The sequence below is a fragment of the Amblyomma mixtum genome, chromosome 3 (assembly GCF_055824585.1).
Source record: "Amblyomma mixtum isolate Tamu chromosome 3, ASM5582458v1, whole genome shotgun sequence".
NCBI lineage: Eukaryota > Metazoa > Arthropoda > Arachnida > Ixodida > Ixodidae > Amblyomma > Amblyomma mixtum.
The window spans coordinates 170,675,216-170,689,584 of NC_143014.1; the positions used below are offsets into that span (position 1 = coordinate 170,675,216).

The following is a 14,369-nucleotide window of genomic DNA, read 5'->3' on the forward strand; positions in this document are numbered from 1 at the left end:
GCTAAAGCTGCCATTATGATCGGAGCAAAGTCATCAGGGACAATTTTTGCGGCCTGCTCCCCCTTGTTAGCTTTCCATTTCTTTCCGATTTCCTGTCCAATTGAGTAGAAGGCGGATACAAAGAACTTTGCAGTGCATTTCGTCCCTGGTTTGGAGAGGCGGTGAATGGGGCTTTTGAAACCTAATGACAAGCGGTCGCGAGCCTTCCGTCCTCGCAGTTGCCGGCCGGAGTGCTTTTTCACCTATTTCGTGTTAAAACACTCGAAGGGTTCAGTACACACGTTGCGTGGGCGACTGGCAAAGCACTGAGCTTAATGCAGAAGGAACTCGTGGAGACGGCGAGGAACGACCGGATATAGCTTATCAGCGCACAGTCTCGTCTCAACGGACCAGACGCGGGGTCGACGCCGTTTTGACTCTGGTGGTTTGGGTCTACTCGTGGTCGGCAGCTGTCACGCGGAGTTAGGAATTCAGGCGAAGAGCGGCGCCATGCAGAAGGAAGCGGCGGATCACGCTTACGCTGCCAGCTCTGTTTATTGCCCGTTTCAATAGCGAGAGTCAGAGTGCTGCCTTGAAGAGACGCTGCAGGACAACTCCATCAAATTATTATTCTCAGTAAAACTTGATTCTCTGGATCTTTCTGACTTTGTTCACGAGTGTCCGGCAGTAAAAGACGCATTTATTAGCGAGGAAATTGGATTTATAGAAAGCTTCTTCCCGTCAGTCGATTCAAACCCGTGACGTTCTTACCAAAAAGCAGGGGTAGCCACCGTTTTGAAGTGAATGCCGATGTAGCGTAGCCTCCGGGATCCACGATTAAAATCAGTGCCGAGACACGCATATTACTTGCGAAATAGGCCGATGATGGCGACATTTTTTTTTTTTTTTGGTCCTTCCTTGCTTATAAAAGCTCTCTTCTTGGTGAGAGCGGTCTCTTTGGGATTAGAACGCTGTACCCTATCGATGCAGGCCAACTTCTATTTGTCATCAGGGTTTCTTCAAAACGCATTTCAAGCTGAATGGTCAAATGCGTGGCCGGCGGTAGACAGTTGTAAGCTGAAATTATTACGAATTTTGTTTTATTTTTATTTTTTTTTGGTCCAATTTCTTACTCATCGTACGTGTTTGACCCAGCGTTTCTACGAATGAATGTACTTTATCCCTCCCCACGTCATTTTTGTAGAATGGAATCGTTCTCGTGTTCTGACCAGTTTATTTAACGTTTCCTACTGCCCCCCGGTAACAATCTCGTTCGCGACTACAATACTAGCGAGTAACATCACTTTGTGTTTAAGCAGATGCAGGGTATCAGAGCCAGATTTTTTATTGATTCCATTCCCCATTCTCAAAACAAAGATCATATTTAATTGGACTTAATTTGTTGATTATTTTATGTATTTTTCATGGACAGCTGCTGCCTGTCACAAAAAAACCTGAAAGCCATGCCAAAGGCAAGGCAATCAATTGGGAAAAAAAAACTCATTGCAGTATGCGGCCCCAGAATTGGTAAATAAATACCTCGATTGTTTTGGGCGCACACTATCGACGGCAATGTGTAAACCAGATCAGTGAATATCCGAACACTCTACGCACGCACGCAGTGCGGTCAGAGATGAGGTCTTATTTTCCGAGCAAGCATGGGAACGTACCGATTCATAGTAAATCTTCGGGGTGTGCCAAAAAGTTCCATGTTGTTTTCAGACATATGAAATGTATAGAAGCAATTCTTTTGTACATAACGAAGTGTTAAAGGGACTATGCAATGAATTAAAAGTCACTTGTAAATGTTTTCAATGATTGGAAATGATGCTAAGAAGCATTCACACCAAGTATGAGTCTTCGGAACTGAGCCGGCAATTTATTATGAATTTTTAAAATCCGCGTTTTTTTAAATTCGCGGGCCGATTGGTGTCTTCGTAGAGACTGACTTTGAAACTAAAATTGGGAAAATAGACGTCATTAGTCTCGTGACGTCGGCAGGCGACCACACGTTGTCATTCTCTGGAGCCACGGCAGTCACGTCGTCACGGACGCGCTTCCGATAGCCGTGAAAATCGTTTGCTCGAGGCGCCGCGCGACCCCATCGGGCAAGTGCGAGCCAGGGCATTGCCGTCAAGCATATGTTTTCAGTTTACCTCTGCCGCCTCTTTCTGTCGGGAATTCGGGAACCACTCGAAGTGCCTTTTTCGCAGTGACAAGCAAAAAAATCCGACGTGCGCCGCGATCCAGGAAGGCGAAGAGAGACCGGAGTGACCCTGCCGACGCTGCTGCTGGGGTGCTGGGTGCGACAACCGAAAGTCGCAAACCGAACGTCAGCGAATGACATATTCATGGGCGGGTCCCAGACCCAAAGCTGTTTTCTTTATTTTTTCTTGGTGCTCCGCGCGTACGAGTTGAGGGGAGAGAGGAGGAGCGTGATTTTTAATCGTCTATAACTTCGTTGTTATTGATGCTAGCTCAAAACTTCTTGCGCTGGGGTGACGAGGGATGGAATGCCTATCTCTCGTCTGCTTTACGTAATCGTAATTAATTTATTGCACAGTCCCTTTAATACTCCTCTGGGTCGCCTAAAACTGCATGAAAACCATGCGCCTGCAACGAAAGAGGACTCGAAGCACGGAGTAGCGTTTCTCTGCGTGCTTTTCTGCGTGTCGGTTCACCCCTTAGCTTCACCAGCACAGTATAAGGCTGATGCGCGGCTACAGGAACTCCAAGTAAAACTGGAAACGTACTCGGCACTTTTTTCCTTCACTTCTTCTTACAGAGTCAGTATATGCTGGCTCCAAAAACAGAAGCAAAAATCGCTTCCTAAGAATATGTATGTCAGAACAGTAATTTTCCCGGCGAAAAACCGACAAGAAGATCAAATTATCGAGCAGAAGAAATGCGACAAGCACGCGTTGCTTTTGTTCTCGACCTCGTCTGTTCCTGTTTTTAAAGTTTGCTTCCAGTGCGAAGGTTCAGAGCTATTTACCTACCTTATTAGCCAAAGCACAGGCTCGAGAGAAACCGTGTCGTGTAGAAATGTGTTCCAAACATCAGCCCTTTAGAGGGGAAAATAATTGATTCATTTGACAGGTGTCCATAAAGTATCAAGGCTTATGAAAAGGCAAATCATGTCTGCCCTGTGAATTATTTCTATAGTTGTTAAAATGTGTGTATGCCGCACTTCCGATAAACGTCGATAACTTCGCGAAAATCTGCTTCATCCTACTTACTGATCTGTGACGTAATTGCTCGTTGCTCAAGATGGCTGGCTTTTGCGCCACTAACCGACTTACTGATTTATTTATACGGTGAATGATTTATCGATTCCCTGATTTATTAAGTCATTCACTCATTTATCTATTGATTTTACGTTCTAAGCCAACACTGGGCTCAGCTGCAGATTAATTTAGGCCACCTGAGGTTTCCTAGCGCGCACCGAAGTCTCAACTAATGGCGTTTCCACACAGTTCTTCCATCTAAATGCAACCGCTGCGCCTGCAAGCGAACCAGGGCTCAGCAGACGAACGTCATAGCCGCAGAGCCACCGTGGTGGGTACTCCTGAAAGCTTCGGGTGTACCCCAGTGGCCCATCATTCGGCTGGGGCTCTAAGCACGTGGAGGCGCACATCAAACGTACCAGACATGGAGGGGGAGGGTAGATGAGGACGACGGTGATGATAATGATTTATGCTCTTTGTCTTTTTCTTAGTGCGTTGCCGCTTCTGTTTTCACGCAGTGAGTACTAGAGTTCTTAACATTGCCACCTGCACGCCGACCTAGTCTCTAGCGAACGGCGCTCTGCGAGGATGGGAAAGAAGAGGATGCGATTATAAGTAACGCGAAGGCGCAGTAAATGCTGCCTCACTCAAGGCGGACAGCTGAGCCGCGTCGCCAGGTACCCTAGGGATGAAAGGAGTGAAATAAGTGAGAAAACACCGCAGAGACGTCCTGTGTGTTGCTTATGGTGCGCGTGGGTGAGTGTAGTTACCGAAAGCAGTTACAGACATTGTGCAAACTGTCATGGCGGTGACCGAGTGGTATAATGCGTCAGGCCAGTTTCTCGTTGTGCGCTGTTCTGGCGTTGGCTGCAATCCAGCCCGGGTCTCTTCAAGCTTTTTCCTTGTGTGTGAATGTATTGCTGACGAAACTTTTTCTGTCAACTTCGCAGCGATTTCGTTACAATGTTAGACTGATATTGCCGACAATGGAAGCTAAAACATTTTATGTTTAATGCAGCGTGAGTACCGTGAATAAGAGGAAACGACATTTTTGAATACCAAAGTAAATTTCTTTTAGGCCTAGGGATGATGCCGAGTAAACATAAGCAGGTCAGTAATTCTATGACAAGTCGCTGTTCATCAGTTCACAGATGCATCGCACATGTTCCGACACCTCTTGTTTGGATAAATAGTTAACTCGAAGTGGTGCAATGAGTAGCCTTCGTGACATACAGAAATGCGGTTGTCGTGCTTGTACAGTTTATGATTAAGTCTGTCACAGCACCGCAGCCGAGCCTTTCGAATTAGTGCGGCCTGACTAACGGAAAAAGCTAATCACACAGTCGTGTCGATCGAAGCGCTTCCTTTCACCATCCTGCATTTAATGCGCACGCCACGGTGATAAGCTTTTCTGACGACTCTGCCGCATGACTGTGATGCTTTAGAAATGTTTGGAAAAGCAGTGCGTTGTGAGGGTTGCCCGTTCAGTGCTCGTGGGCGCCACCAAACTTGATCCACGCCTGGCTCCTGCGTGTACCAGGTGTTTCAGGGAAGACTTTAAGCAATTTTCAAAAATAGTCTTTTCGAGGTAAAAATATGGCTTTTGCGGCATAGTAGTATCAGTGTTGGCGAACACCGGAAAACCGATTAATCGTCTCAAGTAGTAAGCTGGTTGACTAATTTCGGATAATTAACTTTTTAACTATGACAGCTAGGCAACTGGTTGCAATTACAGATTTATAGCCTGTCGTTAGTAGTAGCCATATCTGTTTTCAGAATTCCGAAAACACGATTATCCTCGGCACTGTGGACCAACAAATTTCGGCTACATCGTGCCAAAATACATTCTTTCGAAAAGCATGCAGGCAAAGCAACCTTTCCAATGCAAGTAACTAGTCGAAAAAGCCCAATTTTGTCGATGTTAGTGCACGTTAAAGAACTGCAGGTGGTCGAAATTTTCAGAGCCCTTCACTACGGCGTCCCTCATAGTATGTGTCGCTTTGGGAGGTTAAACCCCGATAAGCCATAAACTAAATCAAATTTTGTCGAGCCACAGCGCCAAGGGTAATCGCGTTTTCGGAATTCTAAAACTGATATGGCTATTACTAACGACCGGCTACAAGTCTCTAATTGCAACTAGACGCCTAACCTTAATAGTCACAAATTAATTATTAAAAATTAGTTAACCAGCTTACTACCTAAGATGAGTCGCTGTTTTCTGGTGTCCGCCAACACTAGTACTACTTTATGCTTAAAAAGCCATATTTTTACCTCAAAAAAGCTATTTTTGAGAACGGCTTAGTCTTCCTGAAACACCTGGTATGTAGCTACGGGTATACACCTATTCAACCCCCCCCCCCCCCCCCCCCCTTCATACACACGTGCTTTCGCGTCAAGAAGTGTTTTTGCTCTACGGCTCTTTCATAAATGGGTTGAGCAATTTTTCTTTCTTTACGCTATACAACTACAAAGCGCTACTTTCGCTTGCATTCTCAAGTAGCCAGCTGTCTCGCGGGCTGGTGTCACTGGACTGCGGGCGGTCTTTCAATAGCTTTGCTCATCATGCTAAGGAGATTCTCTGCAGCATTTGACAGCAACGGCTGCCTTTCAGAAAGGGAGCAACTACTCATTAGCATCCCCATGATCGCAGATTACTGTCTCCTAGTTGAGATCTACTTCACCTCGAGGGATTCTTCGAATGAACGGTTTTAATGGCTGCCTATACGCTTAATTTGAACGAAAAGCTTCAGGCGCGCATAACACGTCCGAAGCGTCTGTGCTTCTTGACTGTGGCGCTCCTGTTGCAATATCATTAAACTTGACCAAAAGCTTGCGAAGTTCCGTTGGTTAAGTGAACTCGACCAAATATGCGAGCTAAGAGGTTTGCACCGACACAATTCTATATCAGTTGAATTCGCAGCGTTGGTGCTTCGTTCATTGTGGATAATGCAATTTCCAACGGTTTTAGTTGTAATTGCACACAAATATAAGATGTACAAAAGAGTGCCCCAGGCGAGGTTTGCTATAGTCATTGTTCCATTGTTTCGCTCGGCACGAACTACCTTTCATATAGAAAAAAATTTGCATTAAAGTGTTGTTGTAGCCATGCCCAGCGACGGCTTAATGTGGGTACCATTCTTCAGGGAAGCGAGCCTGCGGCAGAACAGCGCATCTGATATTGATAAGCGAATATGTAAACTCATAGCACATATACTTCCTCTGCAGGTTCATCCGTGATACTGGACTTCCTTCCTCTAACCTTACGCCCGACATCCTTATTCCCATTTCTTCACTCACGGCCGAAGGCATACCCTTCGAACAATAAAAGAAAAAAAACCTTGCCTTTTCCTCATCACAGAAACAACACTACGCAGGAGTGAGACATATGTCCTTGCATATTCCACAGCAATATTTGATCGAGACGTGGTCTTACTGTGACGCCTGAGAAGGAGCGCAAAGAGGAGGCGGCTTTTCCCGCCCCTGCGCCCGAATAGAATCCTGCTTCGCCACCCACCGCGTGTTTTGTTTTTTCTTCGCTTCGACGGGGAGCAGCAACCGCACCAAACACAGCGAGATCAGGGGAGCGGTTCTGACAGTACCTGTCGCGTTCCCTCCCTGCATTATTGTGGCAAACACTGTGCCGTCGCTCCTTTACTCGTTCCCCCCGGATGGATCCCGCGTAGGTGGCTTTGCTCAGTTCTGTTCTTCTCTGTCGGCTTCCCGGGGCGTCAAAGCCCGGCTTGATAGTATCTATTGAAGGGTGTTGTTGACACAGCGCCGAAACGGAGCCAGAGGCACCCGCGCAATTTCACTATTCTGTTTGAACTCGCAGTCAGCAAACGGACGAAGAAGACGTTTCTAGTCGGCGGCTCTTCGATCTTAGGTGATCTCAAAGCAAACAACGCTGCTTCCTGCTGCGCTATAGAGACGGTATTTATTTTTATTTTTCGTTCCGCCTTCTTTTTCCCCCTCGTTGTAGCTTAGGCAGGATGATGTCTTCACCGAAAATTATTTTCTTTCTTGTCAGGTAAAACCAGAATACGCGTACTTGGCCCATTTGTCTGGCGATATAGTGAAACGAGGCGGCTACAAAAAAAAAGGGGGTCCATAAACTGCAAGTTCGAAAGGAAAAAACTTAACCAAGGCCGTAGCGAGAAGATCCCGCCGCTGGCTGTAATTAAATATCGCTCGCTGTCAGGGTTTTAACTCGCTACATCATTTTGCCGGGAGGTGTGCGGTGTAAAAAGAATTATTCTTTAAATAAAACAGCGCTGAGGGCTCTGGTTATCCTCTTGTTAATCTATACGTAATAACTGCAGCTCAAGAGATAGAGTGCAGTGCTCGAAAAGAAGATATTTCATTTTAATAAGCTTTCGGAAGAAATATAAGAAAAGAACGCGAAAAATGTGCGGGCGCACAAGAGGACGGAAGGGGGTTCAGACCTCCGGGTTTTGATGCCGCTGGGCATCCAAGTGCACAAAAATCTTCGAGCAGCGAGTGAACGAAGAGGACAAAAATTGGCTTGGACGGAGGCACGGAAGCGAAGACACAGACACACAAAAGAAAAAAAAAACGGTGCCACCGGCATAATGGTGCGGCGGTGCAACTGATGAGGTTCTCGACCAACGATATCCTAGAAAATCCGTCCGAAGCTTTTGCGGCTATGCCAGGGAACGCAGACCTTGACAAAACACTTAATGTTCAAATTCTGACCTGCGCATATATCAAGGACCTGAATAAACTTAAAGAAAAAGACATGCTTCCAACCAGCTTGCGTAGCTGACGACTATGTACCGAAGCGTTTGTGGAAGAATTCATTTTTAAGGTTTGTTACTGTTACCTCCCGAGCGAACATGAGCCCTCCCGCACGAAGCTTCCAAAGTTCATAGCAATTTTTCAAGCATTCTGGGCCCTTTTATTACCCCCTACGAACTGCCAGCATATGGTTTCATAGTTTTTTTTTTCCAATTAGGACTATATTTTAACTGCAATCATGTGTGCTGGGCCTTTGAACCTCGGGCCAACAAACGTCTTCTACCCTTTGATTCAGCCCACTCGAGGTTTGTTAAGCGCAACATCATTAATTCATGCTTCAACAATGCAGACAAAAAATCTTGCAAACCACATGCTGGAAGATAGTTTTTTAAACCAGACGCACCGACGAGTACAGGCTGAATACCCGCCGATGCACTTGTCCTCAGTGGCTGAGGCCTTGTTAAGAACAAAAAGAGACGAAAAAAAATGATAGGAGTGACAGGCGACTGCGGCGCGGCACCATCTGTTCGAGCGCAACTGAAGCGGTTGCTAGGCAACGGTGACTCAAGGTCATTTGATAGCTGCACCGCCACGAGCATACGCGACGAGCCGGGCTGGGCTCCAGTGGTGTTGCTTTCGCAACAAAAGCGACAAGGATAAGATCGCTGTGATTCCCTACGCGCACGGGATTTCGCAAAACTTGAAAAAAGTTAGGAGTAAGAGGTGCAATAGCCGTTCTTTTTTCAACTCCTGATCGCTTGTCAAGTCTGTGCAGGCACGTAAATTAAATGGGTCGAAGATACGTAGGTTGCACCATAAACAATCGCGAGCGGTTCGTTTGTTGCGCTGAAGCTGTCGTGTATTTTATTCCCTTGTCTTGTGGCTACGCATGCGTGGACGAAGCCGCCAGATACTTTAATAAAAGACTATCAGAGCAATGTGAATGAGAGGATTTCAAGCCACCTAGATGTTCACCGCAGAGCTTGCAAATGCGCACCTCAATTGACTATAACACAAACGTGCTGCGCAGGCGTGGTGAGAGAACCACGCGAGAAATTACTGAGGCCGAAAAAATCGCGAGCCTAAAAGAGTGTTGTGTCAGCAATCCTTTCATAGGCCTTCCGGGTTAGGAGTTTCGTTTCTCTATCGGGAGCTGGGTGATCATGGTCCAATGCTTGATTTCTAGTTCAGATATCTCTCTATCAGGATTTATTCTTTTTGTTGTTTTCGATGCTAGCTGTACACGTATTGAGGTGTCAAAACAATAAAACTTCAATTGTTAGTCAGCTCCAGTGTCTCGCAATCCCCTTCTGTGTTTTTTGGGAGGTTTGCGCTGTTCTGGTTCGTGATAATACTGAATTTTCGGTTCGTGCCTTCACCAAGAGAGCTTGCGCTAATTATGAATTCTCAGTTACTCCCTTGCAGAAGAAAGCTTGCACGTTCTTGAGCGTTTAATTGTTAAACATTGCCGGCATAGGCATCCCTTAAATCCTCAATTGGCGCTGAACTCAAACTCCTCTTACCGTTTGACATCGGTACTACCGGGCTTCTGCTTTTTCGCCCTTCGCGGACCGCAAGAGGCCACAACGTGTAGAACACAGTCAAGTGCCGTGCTCAATCTTTGCGACATACCCAGGAATTCTTCTTAAATTCTCAATTTCTTCTCAAATTTTAAGATTTCAATTTAGCAATCAATATATCAGCAGATCACCCGACGGCAGCCTTTTATTTTTTTTTCCTAGTGACGTTTTTGCTATCGTCAAAAGAGTTCCCCATTGGTTTTCGATGGCAGCCTTAACTGTTCGATGCGATCGATGGAAACACTTGAAAAGAAATATTTTGCTACATATCAGAACAATGAACCATTGTTCAAAAGTATCTTCTGGTGGGCTAGTTGGTCTGAATCGTTCATATTTTAAAACTGCGCGAACAAAAACAAGGACCGAGCAAGAACACAGTAAAACACACAAGCGCAGCAATGAACCTTTGCTTTGAATATTCCCATAACAGTGTTTTAAAACTGCCCAATTTTCAGAATTTTTGTCCGAGAATGCCCGACATGAGCGGCAACGAAGTTTGTCGCTATTCTCGAAAGACGGACAGGCTGGCAAACGCAGACGTTTTGCGTCATGCTGTATAGATGTGACGGCGCACGTCGAACTCTGCAGTCACGATGGACTGATATCCGCGAGAAAGTGACCAGGTCCGGCAAAAACATAACTATTTGTATTCAAAGTCTAAAACGTTATATCACGCCCATCGATACCAGGTCACTTTTTTTATAACAACGGCAAAAATAAACTAGTTGTATTCTAAGTTTAAAACATTATATCACGTCCAGCGATACCGGGTCGCTAAGAACGGAGTCTTTTGTTGCCCCGAGAAAGGGGCCGTAGACAGTGGAAGAGACAAGAAGAGTGTGTGTCTCATTGCCCCGTTCTTACAACAGTGTAGATCACACGATGCTGGCGGTTGACAGCCTTCGGTGTGCGCAGGGCCGTCCAGGTGCCCTGGGTGGCGCGCTGGCGACACGCGCCGCGGGCCCCGACGGGGGCGGCACCGACGTGGCCCGGCCGGACATGGGGCCCGGCAGTGTGGACCTGTCGGACCTGCGGCGGCGCTACTCTGGCCGGCTGCGGCACTCGCTGCTGCTCGCGCTGCTGGCCGCGCTGGTGATGCTGGGTCTGGCCTTCTTAGTCCTCGTGCTCCTGCTCTACCCGCACGTGAGTCACGTCCGAGCTCCGCTTTGTGCGCCACAAATCTCAGCACTTCCCGCGCCGCAGACCCTGTCTCTGTTAGCGAATGTTCTCGCTGTAAAATGAAAAAAAAAAAGAAATTAACAGGATTGGTTCTCAGATCAGCACATGCCGCGCGACTGTCACTTGTGCGGTTGGAACTTGGTTTGCGGGAAAAAATTGGCTGAGGCTTAGCTAAGGTTAAGCCTGGATATCTCGGAGCGAAAAGCTCTCGCTGCTTTTCAGTCAACTCCCAAGCTACCACTTCTGGATCGGTGTTTCTGCGCAGTCCGATTGTTGCTTCCTGTTCTCCTTCCATGGCGAGTGTCTGCGCCTGTTTTATGGGCAAGCGCGCCTTTATACCCCTTATTTCAAATGTGCACTGCGCACGGCTGCGGCGAAAGGTCAAACGGTGGCGAGGATGGCCGCCTCTTCTATGGCCGCCGCCGCCGCTCACGCGTTCTCGCAACGCCTTGCGAAAGAACCCTCTCCTCTTGGGACGGCGGCGGCGACCGCGCGGTAGCGGCGAAGGGTAAAACGATGGCGAGGAGCGGTCAGACCAGGGACCTCCTTGGGTCAGACGACGGAGTCAGCGCGCGGCGGCGACGACGGCTGCGGCAGCAGCGGCCACCCGCGCTCCGCGTGAAATCACTGTAGTGTGGTAGTGTGGCTCACGCGAAGCGCGGTGTTGAAGAGCCTAGAGAAGCTTTTCGCTTCAAAATGGGATGAGGTAGGAACTCCATAGGTTCCTGCGCTGAGCAATGTATGAATGTAATCAAATTGGGTGATGCGCACGTTGAGCGCCACGGAAGTTTTAAATGGCACTGCAAAATTTTCATTTTTTTAACTTTACGCATGGCTTTTTTTCAAGCCGAGCATGCAATTGAAGCCGTTCGTCTGAGCTCGCTGTTCTTATATAGATGAAGATCCGTGACGCTGCTGTCGTTGGAAAGGTGTGGGACAATGTCGAGGTTAAAGGTGCACTAAAGAGGATTCCGAGCTCGTCTTTTTACCGCGGGAACTCGATCTGCACGCTCCGAGCATTCTAAGAAACTTCGAATTATTGTCCTGTGCGGCCGATTTCCCTATTAAATCGAATTAAACGTCCCAGCACCCGCCCTTTTTTTTTTTGAACTCACCTTAGAAATGAGGAGGAGACAGCTCACGCGTGGAGTGCCTTTCAGCCAGCTGCGTGGTGGTGGTGGTGGTGAAAACATTTATTAAGAATGAACAGGAGGTATGTTTGGATCAGCCCGTAAGGAACCGATCCTTACAAACACTAGGTGGAGGTCCCTAGTATGGGACCCCAGTGGCGGTGGCCGCCGCCCGGGCGCGCCCGACTAAGGCTTGTTGGGCCTGTAAGTCGTGGCAGCCGAGCAGGGTCGCCTCCCAGTCCTCCCGGGTTGGGTTGGGGATGGGGGGAATAGCGGGGTTGGAGGGGCAGGCCCACACCATATGATAGGTGTCAGAAGACACTGCACTACAGTGTGGGCAGCTGCCGTTAAAGGAGGTGCCAAAATGTTTTAGTGCTGCCGGGCACAGCAATGTATTGGTGAGAAGGCGGAGAAGGAGCCGCTCATCCGCCTTCTTCATGCCTTTACATGGGCTAGGGTAAAGGCGATGATAATTTTGATAATAGGTTGTAATATCTTTGAATGTATAGACCGGATTAAAATCGGGTTCCTGATCGGGTGGGGAGGAGAAAACAGCCCGGTGAGAGAGCGCGCGGGCGGCTGCGTCTGCTGCCTCGTTTCCTGCCAACCCCTGTTGAGCAGGGGCCCATATAAGGTAACGGTGTGCGGGGTCCGTATCCCGTATGCAATTTTGGTAGATCCGATAGGCTATTAAGGGAGTGCAGCCCTGTTCGACGTTCCGACAGGCAACTCGCGAGTCAGTGATTGGCGGCTTACCGCTCTTTCATCGGCGGAGTGATACATAGCGATCGGCGAAAGCAAACAGCCCATGCGTATTTTTGATTCCGCGGACCTAATTTGTGGCTATGTAGTCTGCACTGTAACTATTTATTCGCGGAAACCTAAAAACAAAATAAAAGCGAAAACGAAGCCACCACGCTACTGGCTGAAAGGAACTCCACGCGTTGGCTGACTCCTCCTCTTTTCGAAGGAGAGTTAAAAAAAAGAAAAGGCTGGAGCTGGGTCGTTTAATTCGATTTGATAGAGAAATCGGCCACACAGGACAACAACTCGAAGTTTCTAAGAATGCTCGGAGAGTGTACATCGAGTTCCCGAAGTAAAATGACTATTTAAGATTCCTGTTTAGTGCACCCTTAAGCGTGGGGGACTGATCAACAGTTTTGAAGCGAAAGCTTCACTACGGGACGTCCTGCTTCGATCGCGGACAGTGTAAATTCGACCTCCAGCTGAGTTAGAGGACGAACCACGAAAAAGAGAAAAGGACATTGAATCAATATCCATGACTGGGAATCGAGCCCGCGGCGGCGCGAGTAGATCTCCTTTAAGGGCCGCTGAGCGAGACCACTAGGCTATTTTTTTTCTTTCATGGAATAGGCTATCGCTGCAGCCAACACGCATCGTGTTAAACTGCACCACACACTCACGCTGTGCATTGGAGAGCGTGGTCTTCATCAACTTCCATCTGCTCCGTCCCGCGGCACTGCTGGCTCGCCGTCGTCTTCTACGTAGCACATTTCCGTGTTTTCGCTCCGATTCGAATGTAGTGAACATTCTCTGTAGTTTTTCGTCCCAGAAAGTCACACTGCAGGCACGCTTGCAGTGCAGCCAATTTTCGTACGCGGCAACCATGTTCTTTGCGCTCTTAAAACTTCTACCTTAACTGCTACGAATGTTGTGCTATAGGGATATCCGCGCTTTACGCTACAAGGTTATCTATTTCAGTGCGAGAGCTGTAAGGAAAAGCGCACTTATGTCTATATGATACACGTCTCGGTAAGGGAAAAAGGGCAGCGGATCAATCTGTTGAAATACGTCATTGACGAGCAACACCTAGCATAGCTAATGAAATTTATCAAATTCTTGGCCACGAGGTGGAGCACCCACCTCGGCTTCGGGAGGTGGTGGGTTCGACTCCCACTGCCGGCCGGGCATCCACTGCCATCTCAAATGGGTACTAGTCAGCTCCCGGCCTAGTGCTCGGCTTCCCAGGGTTGAATTGCTTGCGACAGGAGCCTCCGTTCGAGTCCCACCACACTGTGTGAGTCTTGCAAATGCACTTCTTCAGAACGCGACTAAAGGAGACACAGCACCTACAGTATAAAGGGCGTCCCACCTCTTCACAGGTCGCACCTGTCTTCACATCTTTTTCGCGACTTAAGTTACAATCCGCTGGCATTTCGAAGAAAACATCATTTCGCCTGATAAAACCCCAGTTTTAAAATTAAGCCAAAAAAAGTCACTCAAAAACAGTGTGCGTTTGTTTTATCACTGACGAAATATAATGTCGCCTCTGAGCGCTGCTTCAGCTGAGGTTTCTACAAATGGCATCGCGATCTTTTTCTGCAATATGTTTTGCACCCCCCCCCCCCCCCCCCCTCCTTCGGCACATTGAATTGCATTCCACAATTGTGAGGGGCCCGTATAAGCAGTCCCGTTAGGCAAAACACGCCTCAGCCTGGGGGTACCTTCTATCGATTTCTTAAGCAGTGCGAGTTCTCCCTTGTATTGAGTGGTTGTAA

The 14,369-nt window shown here is 47.8% G+C and overlaps 1 protein-coding gene across 2 annotated transcripts in view; it reads left to right on the plus strand.

Annotated features, from left to right (window-relative positions):
• Positions 1-14,369, plus strand: part of Ac76E (adenylate cyclase type 2 Ac76E) — a 508,349-nt gene that overhangs the window by 173,926 nt on the left and 320,054 nt on the right. For both annotated transcript variants that reach the window (XM_089581917.1, XM_089581916.1), the window contains one exon: positions 10,457-10,684. In XM_089581917.1, the coding sequence (XP_089438043.1) occupies positions 10,541-10,684 (144 nt within the window). In that variant the 5' untranslated portion in view covers positions 10,457-10,540. The remainder of the gene's footprint in view (positions 1-10,456; positions 10,685-14,369) is intronic.